The sequence below is a fragment of the Lissotriton helveticus genome, chromosome 4_1 (assembly GCF_964261635.1).
Source record: "Lissotriton helveticus chromosome 4_1, aLisHel1.1, whole genome shotgun sequence".
In the NCBI taxonomy this organism is placed as follows: Eukaryota; Metazoa; Chordata; class Amphibia; order Caudata; family Salamandridae; genus Lissotriton; species Lissotriton helveticus.
Window position 1 is genome coordinate 2,030,001,998 of NC_136063.1, and position 24,110 is coordinate 2,030,026,107.

The window sequence follows — 24,110 nt, forward strand, 5'->3', positions numbered from 1 at the left end:
AGCATTTCCATCGGCTTCTGTGCGCTCATTCATTTATCACGCACTTCGTAAGTTAATAACTCAACGGGTGGGTTTAGAACCCAACCCTTATGTCTCGGTTACACGTCCAAATGTACAGAAGTTTTTTTATTATTCATTTTAAACTATATTGGATTGCATTAGTAGTTTAACTTTTCTTGCTCGCTCCACAATACTGCACAGTGCGAAATACATCTGCGGCAAGCCAAGCCAGACAAGTACACACAATCTTGTGCGTGCTTTTTAAAAGCCTTCCTTTCCAGAGCAGGAAGTACAGAGTAAGCAGAGCATTTTTTTTTTAAATGAAGAAATACACTGGGTCAAGTTCTGCTTAAGGAAATATGTTATGTTATAAGGATTTATTGAGCACGAACAATTACCCGTCCCGAAGGTGTCAAGGCGCGAGTCCAAGTGAGAGATCGACAAAGGAAGAATGTGAAGTGATGCTAAGATAAACTAAATTAAGAACTGCTCATGGGCAGGCAGATGAGACAGGTACCAATGGGACTTGAGGAGGTATTCAGTAGAGAGGCCAGAAGCACAGATGCAGATATGACACTCACAGCCCAACATAAGTCAGTCATTCATTTGTATTCCTGCAGCAATCCCCCTCAGACAGGCAGATGCTCGAGCTGCGTTATGCAAAGTGCCATTAGCCATGCAGCCGGGCCACCGATGACCGCTTACTGATGAACAGCATTGCTCAAGACACCTAGTGGGATCAGAGGGCAGGCTGGGTTCATTTCAGATCCTCTGTCCAGGCTAGCTGTCCATTTGTCAACCAATGCTGTCGCTTGTCAGCGTTGAACATTACCCTGCCATGCTCAGCACTCAAAGGTTCTTTCTGCTCATAAATCACCCACTGCTTGGATAAACGAGAGGCTCAACTGCAGCCCGCCACTCTACATTGCACACCCCTGGCAATCGGGTAAAGTTCACGCTATATAAAATCGCATAAATAAAAGAGCCCAGCAGCCTCACCGGAAGTCAGGCAAAGTCGCCTGTGACGGGGGCGGGGCTGCATCCGGACCGGAAGAGAAGGCGGAGTGAAAGCGTCTCGCGACGCCAGAAGGAGAGCGGAGTCCCTCAGAATTCACCTGGTAAGTTGAAAAGGGCTGGGGCTCGGTTCCCTCGTTGTGTGTGTGTGTGTGTGTGTGTGTGCGTGTGTGTGTATGCATGTGTGCGACGGTGGGGGAGAGGGGGGGTGCACTCGTGTGTGTATGTGAGCTGGGGGGGGTGTCTCTGTATGTATGTGCGTGCGTGCGTGTGCGCTTGTGTGTGTGTGTATGCGCATGCGTGTGTGCTTCTCAGGAGACAGCGCCTGGCCGCAGCGCTCGTTCGCGTGCGCGTGTCACTTTGAAATCGCCTTCAGGGCGATGCGCGCGGCCAGGATTGTCTCCTGGGAAGCACACACGCCGACAAAAGAGCTTCGGCGGAGACGCGCTTCCGCGCGTTCAGCTGAGCCCTAATAAAATGAGCTACATATTTCTATACTGGCCACAATTGTCTGGAGAAGTATATTGGGAGAAGGTGGTTTCGTTTTTAGGCTATTATCTCCTGAAGCACCAGCCCATAGTCTAATTCTGGCACATTACTTGAGTAGATGGTGTGGAAGAAAAGGCTGCAAACAAAGGGTATCTCTTGTGAACAAACAACATCCTATTGTGATGTTGTTGAGTTCTTCTTTAAGTGAACTAGAGTTCTGTACCATATTTAGGACAAGATTCACAAAGAGTTCACTCAACATAAAGCAGCAAGTAAAGTTGCTGCGCTGCTTTGCGTGAAAGAGCATAACGGTGCCATATCTACTAAGAAGTGGTGCAGTTGTGCTCTCTCTCTGTGCTGGGCACTTTCAGCATGCATGTGCCAATACAGGCGCTCTTGTGTTGTAATGCAAAGGTGTCTGTGTTGTGGTCAGCATAGATTTTGCACAGGAAGAGGTCCATCCCACACAAAAGATATGCTTTAAGGCATTTTCTTCTTTGTACGTGTCCTGTAGAATGTAGTACATATGCATTGAGGAAAAAACAAGGATAAATTAAAACATTTCTCCTCAGAGAGGTGCAGAATTTTGGTGCAAATCTGGATCTGTACAAAGGGATCCTCATAAAATCTTCTGGGTGGTTGCATGGGAATGGCAACCATTTCCATGCAACCACCAAGAGGGCTCACCTTAGTGCCACATTCTGGCACACTCCCCTCACTTCACTTGTGGGGATTCCTAGTGGGAGCCCTCTATTCCGGTGCTACCCTGTCATTTCTGGCACCAGGGGGACTGGGGCCAGGTGCTTATACCTCTGTTCCACCCAGCTGTCGGGGCCACCCCATAAGTCCCTTGGGCAGCTGCAAGCCTGGGCAACCGGGAGCTTGCTGGTGATGTGCCACCCCTAACAAGGCATGAGTATTAATCCTTGACTGGTGGTCCACGGTATTTAAGGGAGAAAAAACACCCCAAATAAAATTGTAGAACTGAATGAGTTGGCCCACGGTGCCGTTTGGCTCATCAGGCGGGTGGGCAGTTTAGGTTACTTAATCGCTGCCTGCCCTTGGATCACCCGTAAGTTAACCCACCAAATTGCCATATTTTATTTATGAAATAAACCTGCAGCAAACAGTTTTTCCAACAGACCATGTGTTGTGTGATTTATTTATCCTTTGTGTGCTAAGTTGCCATTTGCCATTGTTTGCTGGGAGGATTGCTGATATTGGCACCATGACACATGCAGGAAAATCAAAAAAAGAACCTCTGACATTCCATGTTTCCACCCAACTTTATCCCCATCTGTAGTCACCCGCTTTCCCTCCATACATCTGAAACGAGCACTTGGATGACAATTTCAGTAGTTCAGTTGTTGATTTTCGATGTGCAGGTGAAAACTCTCGTAGTGCATATGTTATCCTGCCGCCGTGTCACTGCATTCTCAACGTCATCTCGGGATAGTGAGAGCTGGGTTTTCGGCTTTGTCCCCCTAAAATGGTAAACTCTGTTTCCTCCTTTACTCTGCCCTCCCCTCTAGAATACATCTTCATCATCACAAAACACCTTGACACAAACATGCTCGCTCTGAAATGTTCTTTTTCACTCTCTAGTTATGTGTGAATACTTATAGACCTCTTTACCTCAATTACAATTCACATTTTGTCATTGTTACCTTTGACTGCAACAACAGTAATTGTAACCAGTGGCGGCTCGCAGAGGTAAAGCTGTGGGGTGGTGTGGTGGGCGGGGGCGGGGCTGGGCAGGGGCGGTCAGTGGAGACCAACATACAGCTGCAGATATTTATTTATTTATTTACGTTCACCTTTATCATTGTATGTCGGACTACACAGCAGATTTGGAGACGGGCAGACTAGATGGTCTTGACGATCGCTTAATTTTCTGTCAATGTCTTTGTTTTTTCTGTTTCTTTGTGACTTATTTTTATAGCTCACTGATGGACGTATTCTAGTGACAGTCAATGCATTTATACAGTGATGTATTTCTCACTTATCAACGTATGCCCTCTATTTTAAGGAGTCTAATGGTTTGGGGACATAGACCATTAGCCACAAGGCTAGTACATTTATTTACTAATGGGTTGTTTATGCCATGCCTGTCAAACGATCACATCTCTGAATGTACCTATAGCACAAAGCATCCATGGCTTTCAGTGACTTGGAAATTAGTTTTCTCATTGTAGCAGGCAAGGTAGTTGTGGTTCATGACATATTCATCGAAACATCTGGCTCGAAATCCACTCTTGGTATACGGTTAGTTTTTCTTAATTTTAATTTTGCAATTATCAGCACACAAGAAAAAATAAATAAACTGATGTCATGCCACTTTTGTTGAGTTAGGACAATGGCATGTTTCATTCACATTTTATTTACAACGAGAAAATTAAGTAGCAACTGGTTTTGACCTATTTTGGGGGCTTCTGTAATAGTGGGATTTATTTGTATGTTCCAGGTACCTTTTAATGCACAGCATCCCACTACATATCGCCGCAGGGGTGCAGGGCGGCAGATGCACACTTCCTCAGAAACAGTTTGTCTCATGTTGTATGAACTGCATCTTCCATCACATGGGAATACACCAGACCCAGAACCTTGTGGAGGAACAAATACTCAGCTGGAGAAGCTTTTCATGGAGTGCAGTCAGACTTATGTGGTCACCAAATTGGACAATTATGAACAGACTGCTAGAGGTGTCTGTTGAACACACTAGTCCTCATCTCTATTGTTTTTGATAGGTGGTGTATCTTTTGGACACCCGCAGAGGAGGAGTTTTGCTCCTGGTGCATATCCATGTGCTGGTCCACTGGTACCAGAGTAATTGGGAAACCCTCTTCAGCAAGAGGAATGACCCAACATGATTGAGGGAATACTTCCACGTGAGAACACCGACACTCGCAATATCTGTTGTGGGGCACCTTCTATGACATCAAAATATATGGGGACCTCACAAATTCTCTTGCGCTTCGGATGCATTTCATTAATATTCCCTGCTTTTAAAGAAGAACCTGTACCTGTCATGCCATATTTATTAAAGCTTGGCACTGGGTGCAAAATAGTATGCTCCGAATTTTTTAGCTGCTACATAACTTTATGTATCCTGTGCACAATGTTTATAGTTGTATCTGAAAGCCACAGGTTTACACTCAATACACAACTTGGAATCCAGTGTTTGCTCTAGTCTTGTTCTATTGAATTTGGGTAAAGATGGATACACTGTGCTGAGCCCCGCTTCATCAATGCCTTAGCTTAGTTTATTGCCCACACTAAAGTACTGACTGATATCGCCATGTATATCACAGTCGCCCTAAGGTAACAGTAGTGCTGCGGGCTATTTTGAGACTGGATCATGCATTGGGGAAAAGACAAATGTTAGGCTTAGACAGTATGATCATTAATTTATTCCTTGAGTGACAAAAGCTTACTGGACGCATTTTGTGGGATGAATGATTGACACACATTGAGGGTGATGTTCTCAATTTATCAGGTAATTACAACTTAGTGTATAGTGGCCACTTTTGTAATAAACACACTTATTTCAATGATTAGTGGTCTTTGGAGTATAGTTATAAAGAATTTTCCACTTGCTTTTATGCATGTACTTAGATCGGGTTTTCGAAATGTGGAGTATCATTTGTTGTAGAGATGGATGACGATGGTGGATTATATAACATGTCCACCATTCCTTTGAATGTGCACTAATGAAAACCAGATTACATGTATTTTATGTCCTTTTCTCATATGTGTCCCTTTCTTTCTTTTCGCTGTTTGTTTTTTTCCCTAGGGTGGTGCGGTTTATGTGCTTTGTAGGTGCATAGACTGAGCAAAAATATGGTTGAAAATATTGTTTAAAATATTATTTGCTATGTTTGTGAAAAGAGCATCTAGCATTGTCAATGTATTGTCTTTTAGGTATTGATTGTCTACGTATTGTCATTTCTAGGACACTTTTGTAAACTACTTTGTGTAGAAGCAGTAAATGTGTTTTCTTTCGAAAAGGTGTTTTGTCCCGAAGAAGGTGGTTGTGATCAGAAATGCGTAGATGAACATACTTTTCACATTTTTAAGCACATTTGATTGCTGCCATTTTCAAACAATATGAATTCCTGATTTTATGATATATTATGAAAGGTGCAGCTATACATTTTAAAGTTTGTTTGGATGTTTACGCCATATTTCGTTTTGTCTTACATGTGGTAGGAATCTTTAGATGGATGATGAATAATACATTTTTATATATATTTTGTACTGATTTTCTATTTTTGCACAGTTACACCATTTTCAGAATTTTCTCTCTGCACTTTTGATCTGTTCTGTTAATATCATACACAGTATGATGACAGCCTGAGGCAGGGAACTTAGTCGTAGTCAGTGTACACAAGACTGAGGGGGGGGAGCCTTGGAGTTCAATTAGGATAATCCTCAATGTTTCAATGGAAAACCCTCAGCAACAGACTTTTCACTGAGGACTTCCAGTGTGTATTCCCAAAGTCTGCAGGATGACTCAGTTCAAGTAGCCTTTGTTCCTCATATTTATATTATTAAAGGTAGGTTGTGTTGGATGCTAAACTTCACCCAAACACATTTTGACTACACGCACACACTCACACACACACATACACACATTGTGATGAGCAACTGTGGCTGAATAGGGACAACGGGAAGAGAGAAGAGTCTATAAGAGTAATGTCATTAAGTAAACGAGCCACACACAAAATGAGACCTCAGAAACACAAATGTCATAACTTCAATAGAAAGCCGCAAGTTTGTTGTGCTATGAATGAGTATGCACAGACTGTGAAACCTTAAAGTACTGAAACACAAATCCAAAAAGCGTAGGGGGAACTATTCACCACATTGTGGGCTGGGGTTCATCCCTCTTCTATAGAGAGGTGACCAGGTTGCCCGTGTTCTAAGCTCAACTATCACATACCCTCTCTCCTGTAACTGCTAATGCTTTGTAATTATAATGGTGTATTCATATGAACTCTGCTTGTCCATATGTAGAATTGTATTGAGACACCGTTATCTTGCTTGCATAGTCTGCTGTACAGACTCCCAGTTACAAAAAGTCAAAGTAAGGCAGACACCTTTGGGTTTTACTAGTAGCCTGCATCAGTTTATGTCATATTGCACCTGAGAACTGCAACTTGGCCCTTTTTTTGGGAGGCGGGGGGCAGGGGGCGGGGGGTGAGGTGAGGCAGGGGTTGTTGTGTGGCGGTGCTGAATTGGTAAAGAGTAATTTTGCCTGATGCAGCAAAAATCCTTGCACAATTCCGGTGCACCTGCAATACGGAGGAGATGGACTCTGTATGCCTGTGTGGAACCACTGAGACATTTCACCAAATATGACAAAGTGGGGGGAGCAAACAATCACATCTGGATCTGTCATGGGGGCATCTCTGCAGGTTATCTCACCTCATGACAAAGCATGTACCAGTCTCCAGACATCTGAGATGATTCTAGACAATTATTCTTACAGTGTTCTCTCTGTCAATAAACTGGAGCAAACAAGATAACAACATGTAGCAATGCAACACTTTGGCTATCCACAGGTACTGAGGAAAACATATTCAAAATCCTTGAGTTTTTGGGCACAAACCATCTGTAGGGCTATTTGGAAAAAGTTGTACATGTAAATGCAATTCCAATAGCAACAACACAACGAGTAGCCCACGTCGTTAATGCTGCGCAAGGATCAAGTTTCAAAATACACTGTTGTAAAGGAATATTTTACAAACACACTGTACAAAAATATCACATCGAGCAAAAGAAAGGCATAAGCACATGTAACACAACCTGAGTTAAAAATATTCAGTTTTGATATGTCATGGATTTCACCATTTAGTGATAGTGCGGCGCATACCAATACAACTACTATTAAGAGCAGCTAATCAAATCACATGTATGCATTGCTGCAAAAGCATTAAAAAACACAAAAGAAAAAACACTTATTACAGGTTTACCGTGTTTGTGCAAAGATCACCCATACTGTGTGCCCAAGGGCATACCCAGATGGAGACATAAGTAATGTCTATATAATATATTTATACAGGTATATTTATATAATTAGAGGGTACACTTATTATTTTAGTTATTTTTGCTACATGGATCGCATGGCTCATGTTCTCTTTAAGTTGATACGAAATGGCACCTTGTACAAGAGGAATGTATTGGTCCCAACTTAAAGGACACGGACTCTAAATTAATACTGAAAGGTTAAAAGTGCAACTTCACATGTAAATCTTCATATTTCGAGAATGCTGTATTCCAGGAGGACTCCATCCACCGCACCTTCGAAGGGTCGGGCTTCACCAGCTGAACATGAAGCTCTGTCCAAGAGTCATGAAGTAAATCTGGCTGCTGCCCCCAGACTGCACCGAAGCAAAGAAGACCTGGGGGAAGGAAACACACACAGAAGATTAGCATTGGGTATAGTCTTCGGGTAGTGCACTTCCTTTGGAAGAGGGCGGCTCCTCCGTTAGAGCTGAGGGGCGTCTCCCCACTTAAATCACTCCCAAAGCCCCAGAGATTAAAAATAAAATGGCAATTCATTACCATTTTATTTTTCATTCCCCATCCTAAACAAAGCGTCAGGACACAGCCGCTACTGAGTGACCAGGGCCGGACTGGGAATCAAAACCGGCCCTGGCAAAGTGCTCGGCTGGACCCCCCCTTCCCCACTCTGCTATGTTGAAACGGTCCTGTAACTAAAACGGCCCCTAGGGGCCCAAAACCAGCCCCCACCCGTGCAGCGCACCGGGGAATTGCCCGGCGCCCGCTATGGCCAGTCCGTCCCTGTGGGTGACAGCAGCAGGGCGGTGGGTAGGCTGTTAAATGCACTGTTTTCAGTGTGCATGTCTTTTTGGACGGCCTGCTTGCGACGGCCAGCCAGACATGCACACTTTAAACCTCTCAACCCAGCTGTCATAAGACAGATGGGTTGAGAGTAAGTGCAGGCTTTCAGAGCACTATGGAGCACCGAGTGAGGCTGCTCCCTCCAGGGTTCAGCTCTCATGGTATGAGAGCAGCGCCAGGATTGGTCAAGGGAGATTCCTGGTGGGCGGGCTGCAGAGGACGAAATAAGAGGTCCGGTGCATCTCAGGTAAGTGTTTAATTAAAAAGAAAAATTATTATTTGCGCTTTCTTGCAATCCCTCCCGGAGTTGCCAGCAAGTATCAAGGTGGCAGGTGCAGAAGACACTGCCTTCGTATTTCTAAATCTTTAAAATTGCATATCTCCCATTCAACTGATTGTATTTTTGTCATTTTGGTGCAAAATAATTTTATAAACATTTACTATATTTTTCTAAATTGGTGTGAGATTTTTCTGGTGTTGTGTTTTCACTTTCTTACTGTTTGTGTGCTGCATGAAAAATTTACACATTGCCTCCGAATAGCAACCCAATTTCCTACAATCGGGGATCCTCCGGGTGCCCAAAGCTGTGCTGTTTAACTTATGTGTATTTAAGGTGCACGATCCTGAAGCATGTTAGCCTTCTGTGAATGCAACAATTGCTGACAGAATGTATCTCGCTCCGCTAAAATAGGTCATGTCGTAGATCCTAACGTCCATCCCAAACCTGTTTGAAAATAAATTATGTCAGGCTTTTCAGGGTCTGACTTTGATTTAGATAGAATTAGTTGATAAAATGATTTAGAATACATTGAATTCTGTAATCTCTGTATAAAAACTGTATAAAAGGTAGTCTCTAATTTCTCTATATTCTGTGACTTGTGATATATCCAATCACCGATTTTAAAGAAAAGACGTCACAACTCAACTATTATAAGTTTTTACAGTTGAGTTCTGACGTCACAATGCCTGCTGCCAGAGCTGAGGTGAAAGGCAGGTCAAGTAATGGAGCGTAACTGAATCAGCTGTTTAAAGCAACATGTCGCTTTTCTTTCTTCTGCTCCTTTATTAGCTTACAATGACAAGCAGAGAGAATAGGTTTATTTCTTTGCACTTCTTAGATAGAGAAAAGCTAGATTCTTTCTGCATGTTTTTGCACAGTCCGAACTACTGCAGCTTTTTTTTTTAAACTGGCTTGTATGAACTGTATCTAATATTTGTTTGTAAAAAATAGGTTTTTGATTTTTTATTCTTTAAGTTTGCAAACATGCTCTCTCTTTCATAAGAAAGAGCTATGCATCAAGGTTTTAAGGGGTTTGTGGGAAAGGTGATGGTGTGACCATGTATTATAAGGAATAAAGTACCCCCTGAAGTACATGATAAGGATATTGCAAGTAACCTTGAAGTTTCATAACTCTATAAATGAATGGGGTCTTCAGCCTAGTTCCTCTATATGGTTATGGAACTCCTCAGTGACTCGCAGTATCCTTATAATGTATGGCAGGGGGTACTTTATCCCTTATATTTGGTACCCACCGTTGAATAGAAACACAGTTATCACCAGCTTGTTGCTCCTTGTTTTGCAGGTCCTCATCTCTAATGATGTAAATGCACAGTTTTGAAGTGTAATCAGATCATTAAAGGCTTACCAACATTTATGATATAAAATGAACCCGGGCAGTCAATGCACTGGCAACCTAGCTAGGTGCTGAAATTAAGTGAATAAGGCAAGAATGAAAAGGCCTTGCTGAAAGTAAGCATTTCTAATTTCCATGCTAATTCTCTGTGTATAAGCAGGGGATTTCGCTTAAAAGAACAAGAGCTGCTGCCGGTTTTGTTTTAGAGCAAATTCCCATCCTTCCAATATGGACGGTCATGTGGGACTTGTTCAGTAGGCATCTGCTGCTAATCTCTGTGCTGAACATCAACATATGCAATGCAGAATATTCTTACAAATGAGCTCCTTAATGCAACATTTCTGAAATACAGTGTGCGCAATGTAAGCAATTGTGGTATGATACAAGTCTCAACGCTGGCGCAAGTTGCACATTTCAGTTTGTGAACTGGCTCCAATTATGTGTCTCTATGATTTATGTGTATTTGAGGTGCATGATTCTGGAAGCATGTTATACTTTTGTGAACGTGGCAATTGATGGCAGGTTGCATTTCGCCCTGCTGAAATAGGTCATTTCATACAGCCTCATTTCCATCATAAAGCTGCTTATGTTAGACTTTTTAGGCTCTGACTTTGTTTTAAACAGAATTAATTGATAAACTGATTTAGAATATATGGGATTCTGTAATCCCTGTAAAAACGGCAGTCACTAATTTCTTTATAATTGGTGACTTATGATGCACCCAGTCGCGATTATAAAGAAAAGATGTCAGAAATCGACCATTATACATTTTTACAGCCGAGTTCTGATGTCACAATGCTTATTACCAGAGCCAGAAGCCAAGGTGAAAAGCAGGTCAGGTCACGGAGCATAATTGAAGCAGCTGTCCAAAGCAACATGTTGTTTTCTATCTTCTGCTCTTTTCACAGTTTACAATGACAAGCAGAGAGAATATGTTTATTTTTTTCACTCCTTAGATAGAGAAAAGCTAGAATCGTTCTGCTTATTTTTACACATTCTGAGCTACTGCAGCGTTTTTTTTAACTGACTTGTATTGAACTGTTTCTAATATCTAATTGCAACAAACAGGTTTTTTGATGCATTTAATTTTGCACATAGATGCTTTATTTTTATTCTTCGTGTTTTAAGTGGTTTGTGGGAAAGGTGATGGTATGATCATGTATTATTTCGGATAAAGTACCCCTTGGTGTACATGATAAGGATATTGCAAGTCACCTGGGAGCTCCATAACCCTATTAAAAAAATGGGCCTTCGGTCTGGTTTATCGATATGGTTATGGAACTCCTTGATGACTTTGAAAATACTTATAATGTACAGCAGTGGATACTTTATTCCTTATATTTTGTACCTACTGTGGAATAGAAACATAAGTATCATCAGCTGGTTATTCCTTGTTTCCAGGCCCCCATATGTAATGCTCTAAATGCACGGTTTTGTAGTTTAATCATCTCATTAAAGGCTTACCAACATATCTAATACAAAATGTACCCGGGCAGCCAGCACACTGGCAACCTAGTTAGGTGCTGATATTAAGTTCATGAGCCAGGAATGTAAAGGCCTCGCTGAAATTCAGCATTTCTCATTTCCATGCTAATTCCCTATGTATTAGCAGGGGATTTTGCTTACAAGAACAAGAGTAGCTGCAGGTTTTGTTTTAGAAGAACGTATTCCCATCCTTCCAATATGGGCGGTCATGTGGGACATGTTCCGTAGGCATCTGTTGCTAATCTCTTGCTGAACATCAAGATGTGCAATGCAGAATTATTTTCTTACAAACAAGCTTCTTAAAGAAACATTTTGCCTATTTTGTTAAAGTCTTTATAGAACAAGATAGAGAGAACAGGAAGCAAATAGATAGGAGGCGGGATATTGGATTTGTCAATGTTTTTAGCCATGTTGTACAGCAGCATAGAGGAAAGTAAAGAAAAAAAAGTGCTATGACACAGTCAGCACTGGCCACGTTATATCGACTGATGTTTTTTGGCACTTTCAGCTGATGCCTAGCTTCGAAGGTACGATTCAGAAAAGGGGGTGGTGATGAACAGAGTGTCTGAATTAAGCAGACCACTCTTACCCAGTCCAAAGATCAGGGCTTGATCCATCACCGTTATTTATCTCACTGCCCCATCCCAGCTCAGAACCTGGCTATATGCAAATTAGTCTGTCCCTGGCCCAGTGCATCATGGGAACAGGGCAGACCAAACTACCAAGCCAATTCTTCACCAGAAAGGAGACAAGCTACCGGGGACCGGTTTCTGGCATTTCAGCCTCTTCGGCCCGGCTTGCTTGAATCCTGATGGAGCAGTGAGAAAGGGACTCATGTCTGAGTATACCCTGCCACACCTAGAGTGGCCAAAAACGATTCAGAAAAGGGGGTGGTGATGAACAGAGTGTCTGAATTAAGCAGACCACTCTTACCCAGTCCAAAGATCAGGGCTTGATCCATCACCGTTATTTATCTCACTGCCCCATCCCAGCTCAGAACCTGGCTATATGCAAATTAGTCTGTCCCTGGCCCATTGCATCATGGGAACAGGGCAGACCAAACTACCAAGCCAATTCTTCACCAGAAAGGAGACAAGCTACCGGGGACCGGTTTCTGGCATTTCAGCCTCTTCGGCCCGGCTTGCTTGAATCCTGATGGAGCAGTGAGAAAGGGACTCATGTCTGAGTATACCCTGCCACACCTAGAGTGGCCAAAAACGATTCAGAAAAGGGGGTGGTGATGAACAGAGTGTCTGAATTAAGCAGACCACTCTTACCCAGTCCAAAGATCAGGGCTTGATCCATCACCGTTATTTATCTCACTGCCCCATCCCAGCTCAGAACCTGGCTATATGCAAATTAGTCTGTCCCTGGCCCAGTGCATCATGGGAACAGGGCAGACCAAACTACCAAGCCAATTCTTCACCAGAAAGGAGACAAGCTACCGGGGACCGGTTTCTGGCATTTCAGCCTCTTCGGCCCGGCTTGCTTGAATCCTGATGGAGCAGTGAGAAAGGGACTCATGTCTGAGTATACCCTGCCACACCTAGAGTGGCCAAAAACGATTCAGAAAAGGGGGTGGTGATGAACAGAGTGTCTGAATTAAGCAGACCACTCTTACCCAGTCCAAAGATCAGGGCTTGATCCATCACCGTTATTTATCTCACTGCCCCATCCCAGCTCAGAACCTGGCTATATGCAAATTAGTCTGTCCCTGGCCCAGTGCATCATGGGAACAGGGCAGACCAAACTACCAAGCCAATTCTTCACCAGAAAGGAGACAAGCTACCGGGGACCGGTTTCTGGCATTTCAGCCTCTTCGGCCCGGCTTGCTTGAATCCTGATGGAGCAGTGAGAAAGGGACTCATGTCTGAGTATACCCTGCCACACCTAGAGTGGCCAAAAACGATTCAGAAAAGGGGGTGGTGATGAACAGAGTGTCTGAATTAAGCAGACCACTCTTACCCAGTCCAAAGATCAGGGCTTGATCCATCACCGTTATTTATCTCACTGCCCCATCCCAGCTCAGAACCTGGCTATATGCAAATTAGTCTGTCCCTGGCCCAGTGCATCATGGGAACAGGGCAGACCAAACTACCAAGCCAATTCTTCACCAGAAAGGAGACAAGCTACCGGGGACCGGTTTCTGGCATTTCAGCCTCTTCGGCCCGGCTTGCTTGAATCCTGATGGAGCAGTGAGAAAGGGACTCATGTCTGAGTATACCCTGCCACACCTAGAGTGGCCAAAAACGATTCAGAAAAGGGGGTGGTGATGAACAGAGTGTCTGAATTAAGCAGACCACTCTTACCCAGTCCAAAGATCAGGGCTTGATCCATCACCGTTATTTATCTCACTGCCCCATCCCAGCTCAGAACCTGGCTATATGCAAATTAGTCTGTCCCTGGCCCAGTGCATCATGGGAACAGGGCAGACCAAACTACCAAGCCAATTCTTCACCAGAAAGGAGACAAGCTACCGGGGACCGGTTTCTGGCATTTCAGCCTCTTCGGCCCGGCTTGCTTGAATCCTGATGGAGCAGTGAGAAAGGGACTCATGTCTGAGTATACCCTGCCACACCTAGAGTGGCCAAAAACGATTCAGAAAAGGGGGTGGTGATGAACAGAGTGTCTGAATTAAGCAGACCACTCTTACCCAGTCCAAAGATCAGGGCTTGATCCATCACCGTTATTTATCTCACTGCCCCATCCCAGCTCAGAACCTGGCTATATGCAAATTAGTCTGTCCCTGGGACATTTTGTCCACCATAAGCGTGGAAGGGTATACTCAGATGTGAGTCCCTTGCTCATTGCACCATCAGGATTCAAGCAAGCCGGGCCGACGACGCCTGAAATGGCAGAAACCGGTCCCCGGAAGCTTGTTTCCTTCCCAGTACAAGAATTGGCTTGGTAGTTTGGTTTGCCCTGTTCCCATCATGCACTGGGACAGGAACAGACTAATTTGCATATAGCCAAGTTCTGAGCTGGGATGGTGCAGTGAGCTAAAAAACGGTGATGGATCAAGCCCTGATCTTTGGACTGGGTAAGAGTGGTCTGCTTAATTCAGGCACTCTGTTCATCACCACCCCCTTTTCTGAATCATTTTGTCCACCATAAGCGTGGAAGGGTATACTCAGATGTGAGTCCCTTGCTCATTGCACCATCAGGATTCAAGCAAGCCGGGCCGACGACGCCTGAAATGGCAGAAACCGGTCCCCGGAAGCTTGTTTCCTTCCCAGTACAAGAATTGGCTTGGTAGTTTGGTTTGCCCTGTTCCCATCATGCACTGGGACAGGAACAGACTAATTTGCATATAGCCAAGTTCTGAGCTGGGATGGTGCAGTGAGCTAAAAAACGGTGATGGATCAAGACCTGATCTTTGGACTGGGTAAGAGTGGTCTGCTTAATTCAGGCACTCTGTTCATCACCACCCCCTTTTCTGAAATAGCTTCGAAGGTAGTCATGGCGATAACCTGGTTTCACGATTAGATATGAGGCTTGATGGATGCTTGTGATTGCAGCGTTTCACTGTCATTGCCAGTGTGTGGACCTACGGACTGCCGTTTACCTCCACGCCTCGCGGTACCCGCTGCGCGGGTCCCGCTTCGTCGAGGGACGCTTGCCATATCTTGGAGCTGCTGCTGTTGGGCGCAAACAGGGCTGAGGGCTGCGAGCAGACGCGCTGGACTCAGTTTCCCAAGAGTCTCAGCACATCTCGCGCCCGTACCAGCTGGGCCGCTCTCCCTCATCGCCCCGCCCCCAACTGACCTTTGAAATACCGGGACTGCCCTAACATCCTGGGAGCCTTCTGAGCCTGTCATTGCCAGTGTGTGGACCTACGGACTGCCGTTTACCTCCACGCCTCGCGGTACCCGCTGCGCGGGTCCCGCTTCGTCGAGGGACGCTTGCCATATCTTGGAGCTGCTGCTGTTGGGCGCAAACAGGGCTGAGGGCTGCGAGCAGAAGCGCTGGACTCAGTTTCCCAAGAGTCTCAGCACATCTCGCGCCCGTACCACCTGGGCTGCTCTCCCTCATCGCCCCGCCCCCAACAATTCTCCACCGATTCCAAGGACATAAGTAAGCGCACGAATCCCGCTGCGCGGGAGCGCGCGGGAGGGCGCCGGGAGAAGCCCGGGACAAGGGCGGGACCGTCTGTGGCCGTCAGGGGCCAAAGGAGGCCGGGCTGGGCCCACTCCCTTTCCTCCCATTTCTTGTGTCATAGATCTTTTCTTTTCTTTTTTTTTTTTAATATTTATATTTTGCCATATGCTTTTTGTGTGAGATTTCCACGCTATTAGTGATAACGTAGACAGAGTAGTGTTACCATTGTCATAGATACGCTTTAGAGGTATTTGTTTCCTTGGTTCTCAATTTGCCCTGGTTAGGAGATGTCCTCACCCGAGGTAAACCCTGCCCCAGGAACGTCAGGGACCACTATCTTAGGACCCCTGGATACATTTTTTGCAAAAATTAAAAGTGAGGTTGATAAGGACATTACACTTGCAGAGAAGAGAGCCGGCCGACGTCTCTCTATCGAATTGCTCAAACAAAGACCCCTTCCATGCCCGGATGTAGCTACAGGTCTTTTAATAGATCTCACAGACCCAATTGAGCATGATAATGACTCCCTTTCTACAGAGGATATTCCCCTCATTTTTCAGAATAAACTATCTGATCAGATAGACCCTATAACTATCCCGGACAATATTCCCTCTCAAGTAGCGGATAGTCAACCAATAGACTTATGTACTCCCCTCAATGATCCAGCCCCATTGTACAATATAAATATACCTTCGCCCATATTTACCCCAACTGGACCAATTCGACTCCTTTCCAACACTCCTGCCGGGAAGCCCATAGCCTCACCTAAAAATACATCTTCCAAGGCTACTAACAAGTGTTCTAATACTCCCTCGGGTGCTCCCCCGAGGAAGAGGAGAAGACAAAAGGCACCCCAGAGTGGAATTAGTACCTTTACTAATCCTTTGCATACTCTACATACAACTCCACTAAAGGAAGGGAGAGTGGACTCAACGGAGCACACGATTCCTAAACCTATATCTGTCCTTAGTTATTCAGGGTTGTTAGATGATATTAATTGTCTTATAAAGGCTCTCATTTTACCTCTCACAGAAAGGATTGTAAGTTTAGGGGAGAAACTCGACCAAATTCTTCAAGGGCAGAAGGGTTTACTTTGTTACATACCGGATGAAAGTGACAAGTTAACACAGCCTAACAAACACTCTATCCAACCTAAACTAGCGCCTGGTACCCCTTTAACAACTAAAAAACCCATAGATGGGACTTGTAAACATGTGCTAGACACTAAACTAACCACAAAACCTAGCTCAACTAATAACACCACCATCAAAGATAACCCTATCCCGAATACACGGACCCTAAACAGACGCCCCAATAATACTAAACCGCTGGGTAATACAACTTCTGACCCCACATTAAGATCAAGTCCAAGAAATACTGTCGACCTACCACCTGAATGCCTAAACTATGTCATCGTACTAACAGGTGTACCTCCTCTGCCAGTGGGTAACCCAGAGCATCATTCTAACTTAAAAAATAAGGTCATCTACTGGTTGAGGAGAAATAGGCCACCCCCGAAGCATCTAAATTGTGAGATCGCTTCGGTGAGGTGTTGTAAGTGGGTCGGCACTAGACCTAAGGACATCGAGGGTGATGTAATCATAATCAATTTTAAAGACCATAGACTGGTCCCTTACCTTAGTGATTGGTTCCCTGGGAGAGGTGAGGGGGGGATTACCACGCACAATTTAAGTTACTTTTACCCGGAATCTTTGGTGAAACCTCCGTCCCCTAATATATCATTATTAGGGAACAAAACCCAAAACCACATGAATGCTCGGAAACTGGAAGTCCTGTCGGGACCTAAGATGCCTTGGCAGTTGAACCAAAGACACCATACTCGAAATGCCCCTACTTCCTCCCAATCAATGTCTACTCATTCCCAATACCCTAGGCACATATCCCATTTCTCGTATCACTTACAGTCTCCAATGACTTCCAAGGTACACACTCACCACAACACTAATAGCAATCCTTTTTTTCCACCATGGCAGTCTAATCAACTGCCACCAACCTTCAAAAATCCTATTCATTCGAATCAATGGGACTACTTTCAAACTTATAATCCCAAGGAAGTTTGGAATATACCATTGACTAATCTATTCCATCCTCTTTCTGGGTTGGATGAGAATGAATGACTTACTGAGCAAAGCAACAGAAACAATACGTGTGAGGGGCAGGGGGTGCGACAACGTATTTTCGCTCGAAATACTCTTATCAGCCCACTGATTGAGCAACAGGTCAAGGAGCGAGAGGGGGATATGCCAAGAGGACCTGCTCTGGAAAATAGCCCCGTCCCTCATCGTTCCCAATCAACTTCTGAGGATTGCTGTGCTCTTAGTGTCACGTCTTCTCATGCCCCTGTTATTACATCTTCCCAACCCCTGAGAAATTTCACGGGGACCTCCCTCTGCTCAGATGTATCCACCACTACGGTATCGTACTTTAATTCCCTCTTATCATGGAATGTGGCAGGTCTAGGGAGTAAAGTTGTAAACAAAGCATGGTTAGCAGTTATACAAAGGCATGGTATCTTGTGTTTTCAAGAAACATGGCTGTTAGAGGAAATTCATCTGCAGGGGTATCAGACCTTTCACTCTCCGGCAGTGTTGTCGACACAGGGACACAATAAGGGTGGGCTCTGTGTTTACGTTTCTACCATTGCGGATGTTAAGGTCCATAAATTCTTTTTTACTTTGTACTTTCAAATTTTATTACTAAAATGGGGCTTTAATGAGAAAATATTACTGGTGAATTTTTATAACAACATCCCTAATAGCGAAATGGAATCTACTATGTCAAACATGCTGTCTCATATGACCCGATTTGTTGAATACTCAAAGGGGGCAAAGATAATCTGGGTCGGGGATTTCAATTGTACCATCTGCCCGTCCATCGAAACAGATTTGTGTGGCCTGTCTGATTATGGGGTGGAGGGTCCTATCCACTTTTCTCACACAAAGATGGGGTCACTTTTAAATGGTATTGTTTTTAATTTTGATTTATTCTTTGTGAATCAGACCTGTTTACCACCTATCCCTTTTGAGCCAACCTTTTTTGGTAGAGGATGTAATACGGTCATTGACTTTGCACTCACAACTTATCCCAATCCAGGGTTCATATCTTCCTGGGAAGTAGGCAAAGACATATTTAGTGACCACTACCCTTTAAGAATTGGGCTAAATGTAAAAGGGCGCCCTGACATAATGGAAACTTCCCGCTTGTATCCATTTAAGATTGATTTAGCCAAAACTAACGGTTACGTGGTTAAATGGGAAAAAATTGTACCTAGCACGTTCCTAAAGAATCTTTTTTCTCATTGTGTTAGTGATATTAATGTTTGCTTAGAGGAATTCGAGGAGCCCATAAACACTATGGCAGCCTTTGCTAATATTCAATATCACATTAAAAATTGTTTGATTCGCATGCCTAAAAATAACCCTACGAATTCTGAGGGGTGGTTTAACGGGAAATGTACAAAAGCGTTGAAAGCCTTAAAAAGGGCCTTGAAATTGAAACCAAGAAATCTGTCCAATATACGAGAAGCCAGGAAACTATATAAACTGGCCATTAAAGAAAGAAGATTGGCTTTAAAAAAATCTGCATGGGATTCACTGTTGGAGGCCTCTAGACAGAAAGATAGTTCCCTCTTTTGGAAGTTGGTGAAATCACTATATCAACCGAGGGAAAGAGGCAACACAATTGATCTCGCTATAACTGGGGAAAGATGGTTAACCCACTTTAGCCAATTATATAACCACACAAGGAGAGAAGACATGACACTTCCAACAGGGGGGGTTCCTGCGGCAGACAATACTATAGTTAATAGTGGCCGTGAACATCCCTCTCGTCATCCATTTCCAATAGACCTAACCTTTTCTATAGAAGAGGTTACTGCGGCAATAAAGGAAAGCGCATCAGGCAAGGCACCAGGGCCAGACTGCACTCCGGTAGATGTGTACAAAGCTGAACCAGACTTCTGGGCACCACTTCTTACAAATGTTTTAAATCAGGGAAACCGAAGTGGGTTTATTAAAACATGGTCTGATGCCATAGTGGTCCCCATATTCAAGAAAGGCAATAGGGACGACCCTACCTGCTATAGGCCAATATCCTTATTGGATGGCCTCATGAAAGTAGCAGGTAGAGTCATTTTAAAAAGATTACAATTCTGGGAGGAGGACCACAAAGTAGTATCACACTTGCAGTATGGGTTTAGGAAAGGCATCGGGACAACCGAACAGTGCCTAAATTTATCTCTCCTTATTTCCAAATATACTAAAGCCAGAAGCGGAGCCTTATTTATAACTTTTATCGATTTAAGCTCTGCTTTCGATTGCGTGGACCATTTGTTTTTATGGACCACGCTGGCTGAACTGGGTATTGATGCTCGCTTAATCACCTTCATCAAAGAGCTTTACAATAACTCAGGTGCTAGAGTAAGGTACGGTAATCAGGGGAAATGTACTGAAAAATTTCCAATCTCAAGAGGGGTGAGGCAAGGCTGCATCCTGGCCCCACGGCTTTTTAATTATTATATTAACTCAGTCGGACAAAACCTTTCAATTGCTCCAAATGATTACCCTACAGTGAAAGGCTTACCAGTCCCAATTCTACTGTACGCCGACGATGCGGCCATAATGTCCCAGACCCAAGTCGGACTACAGAGGGCGGTAAATAACTTTGCTAGTTACATGAAGGACAGAGGACTTAGAGTGAACATATCTAAAACGTTCACCATGCCATGTACTAGAAAGATTAATAGAGCACCTTGTAATATATTCTTAGATAAACAGAAAATAGCAACAACTGATCATTTTAGCTATCTAGGAGTTTTATTTGATAGAAGGTGTCGCTGGAAGCCGGCGATTGTAGCAAGAAAGCTGGCTTTCACCCGCACCATAGGCGCTCTGCGCACGTTCTCGGCTAGACTTGGTGGTAAGCCACCTAAGGAGCTTCTACAGATCTACCAGGCCAAGTGTGTGTCAACAGCTACTTATGGGGCGGGCTTATGGGGATTCGAGAATGACTACTCTCTGCAGGGCTGTGAAAATAAATTTTTATGTTATTTACTGGGAGTGCCAAAAAGTACCTCAACATTTATGGCGCATATTGAGGCGGGAGTTAAATACCTCGGTGATACTATTAAGATGTCCCCAATTATTCTGTGGCACAAAGTGTGGGTAACCCCCGAAGCCAGCTTTAACAGGGACCTTATAGCAGATTGTTTATCTTTAGATAGGGTTGCCAACTTCAGATGATTTTCATATGTAAGATCAATCCTGTCTGAGTTGGGACACCCAGAATTTTTTGAGGAGCCAAGTACCATGGAGGGTATTTCAAGATCAGCTCTTAAAAAAATGCTAATTAATCACCTGGAAACTAAGAGATGGAATTGTGAAAAACATAAACATTCAGTTTTAAACTTTCAGGAAATTACCCCCGACGAAGGCTTACAAACTTACTTGACCACTGTCCCTAGTCAGTTTCAGCGTATGCTTTTGTCCCGCTTGCGCCTTGGCACTTTCTTTCGCATGGTCACCCTACCTGACGTGAACACCTGGTCACCAAGTAAGCTGGTTTGCCCATGCGATAATATTGCTGAGCAATCCAATATACACATAATGTTTTTTTGTAAACTGTACAGCTATCCAAGACAACAACTTTTAAAACTTCTATTAAATCTTTGGGGTCTGAGGAATTGTAGACCAGCATTTCAGAGAATGTTGCGGCTAGAAAATGACCATGTGATTTTTGCCGTCTCAAGTTTTTTAAGTACAGTTATAAAGTACCGTAATTCAATGTGGTAAAAGACTTCTTTTTCTGGTACTCTGTTATACACTGTTGTCCGATGAACTAAGCTCTATACTAAGAACAATTGATGTCTTATTACGATTTCTTTTAATTTTTAAAGCCATTGATTATTTGTACACGTTTTATTACACTTGTGCTAATAATATTTAATGTGAAATGCCAATTGATGTATTTGTTGTGCTTTCATGATTTTACATTGAAATCGAATAAAGCTTATATTTACTTACTTACTTACTAAAAACTGTTCCTTCCTTGTGTATGTAAACAAGTTCTGAGTGAAGCACCAAATAGGCAAATTGAATGATACTTGTTTATGTAGGGGCCAATTAACTAAACATAATGAGTTGTGACTTGTGAGACAAGACTCTACCCCCTTTAGAGGTTCAGTTTTTTCTGCAATCAAAGGGAAAAAAATATTTCTAAAAAATCGTTGACAACCAGAGAGACTTATAAGCGCCACTGCACTACTCATGAAAGGCATGGAATTTGAGAAAATAGAATGGGTGGTCCTGTTACAATAGATTAAATATAGATAAACCCTCCAAAGTGCGATTTTATGGTCAGCTTAACATGAAGAATATATCTGAGGGTAAAATGAGAGGAGCTAATGGATCCTCTGAAAATTGAAGGATTTTTTTTTCGATCTTTAATTAGTTTAGATTGTTTTCCATTGATCCGAGTCTAGGGGATCAATGGGCTAATGCATACACTCCAGCGATATGTGTGTCACCTCATTGTCAGAGGTTCAAATCCTGGCAGGTCACCTCCAACTGTCACCCTCTTGAGGTCGATAAAATGAGTACCACTGAGATGCCTAACAATAAACAAACGTTATTTACTGTTGAGATGCCCCAGCTCAGCGTGTACTTTACTAATTATTTTATAATGTTAAATTACATTGGGGAAATGGGAGGAGGAATAGTACCTCAATCACAGAACGAGCAGTGGATGGGCAATAATTAACTTTAATCAATTTGTGCTTGGTCCATGCACTACAGAGAGAATGGAAGTGACACTGTGGCCTGTGCTTACCAATTGGTAGACAGCAAAGAAGAGTGGCACTAAAACCAACCAATGGTAAACAATGGGTGCACTGCAAGCCCTTTATTGTAAACAATAGTGTCTTGCAAGCGAGAGCAAATGCAGCTCACAAATTGCCACAGCCTTGACCCTAAAAAAGTAAAAGGATGCTGGGAACTACAAGCTATCCAGATATCTTACAATAAGCTTTACAAAAATGCCTAGCTAGCGTGCTGCAATCAGTCACAATGGCCTGTTGACTGATGGAGTGGACAATCACCTGACATTTGGGCAACTAGAGGCTAAATATAAAATAAACTTAAGGTTTATCTGTGCAAACAAATAAGAGCATTATCTGTAGTAATTTTAACTGATGTTCACTGGAAAGAACAACAGTTAACCAAGTTTAGAAAAAATACCCAATATTTATCTGAATAAAACAAAGCCAAAACTACAAAAACCAAACATACACAATTAAAGATATCACTTTTAAAAGGTTAAGTAAGTTTAGTCCGTAGAAATCTATAGATGCAGTTGTTTTAGCACAAAGTACCTTAGATGCGTCAAAATCAAAATCGAAGTCGATTCCTTAATGCCAGGGGAGGTGAAGCGTCAGTTCCTTACTGCTAGGCAGGGGAAGTGTTGTGTCGATTCCTTACTGCAAGGGGGCATGATGTGTTGATCTACGGACATGCGGCCTCAGTTCCTATGACCCATCATTGATGAAGAGATGGCGTCGAGGGACAGTGCACTGAAAATCCAGATGCGCTGTGTCAATGCGGCGGTGGCGAAACATGCACTCTTCCATTCTTCGGCCGCGGTGCATGAATGTGTGCCGATTTTTCAGGCATGGTGCAAGGACTGCCCTGGAGTCGGAGAGGCTGCCATGGACGTTGGTGACACAGTGCTCAGGACTCAAGATGCAGTGATCTTTCATCCACGGAGCAGGTGATGCATAGTTTCTTCGTCTGCACTATAGGTGCTGCATCGATTCTTCAACCACATGGAGGTGCTGCGTCGGAAAAACGGGCACTGAGAGTTGATGCATGGATTTTCTCTTCAAGTCACCACATTCAATTTCCAAAGGCCCTGGAACTGGATTTGGCACTACTTGACAAGTCAGGGCTTTCAGCAAAAGAGCCCAGGCACTGGTAGGTGAAGTCTTTGATGGCCCTGAGACTTTTTAGCAGGAGGCAAGCATGCACAAGCACTTGGAGAACCTTGGAAGCGAGATACAAAAAGGAAAGTCCGGTCTTTTCACTCCCAGGATTACCAACACTATAGCTCAGTAAGGCCCATCTGCTTGGTGATGGCCCATCAGCATATGCAAGGAAAGCTCAGCTCCCCTTGTGTGGCTCTCTATAGTGAATGCACAAGAGCCTGACTGTTAACCAAACCCAGACGTGGATTCTACAGACAGGCAGAGGCACAGAATGGTTAAGCAAGAAAATGTCCACTTTCTAAAAGTGGCATTTTCAAACATGCAATTTAAAAACCAACTTCACCAAAAGATGTATTTTTAAATTGTGAGTTCAGAGAGCCGAAACACCAAATCTCTATCTGCTCCCATTATGAAATAACTCTTTAAAAGATATTTCAAAGCAAGGGATAGACCTTTCAATAGTGAAAAACAAGATTAGCAGTACTTCACTATTAGGACATGTAAAACACAGCAGGACATATCCTACC

General features: G+C 43.5%; 1 protein-coding gene across 2 annotated transcripts in view; it reads right to left on the minus strand.

Moving 5' to 3' along the window:
- Nucleotides 1–3,773: 3,773 nt before the first annotated feature.
- NRK (Nik related kinase) overlaps nt 3,774–24,110 on the minus strand; it is a 1,020,485-nt gene continuing 1,000,148 nt past the window's right edge. For both annotated transcript variants that reach the window (XM_078688671.1, XM_078688672.1), the window contains one exon: nt 3,774–7,907. In XM_078688671.1, coding sequence (XP_078544797.1) covers nt 7,824–7,907 — 84 coding nt within the window. In that variant the 3' untranslated portion in view covers nt 3,774–7,823. The remainder of the gene's footprint in view (nt 7,908–24,110) is intronic.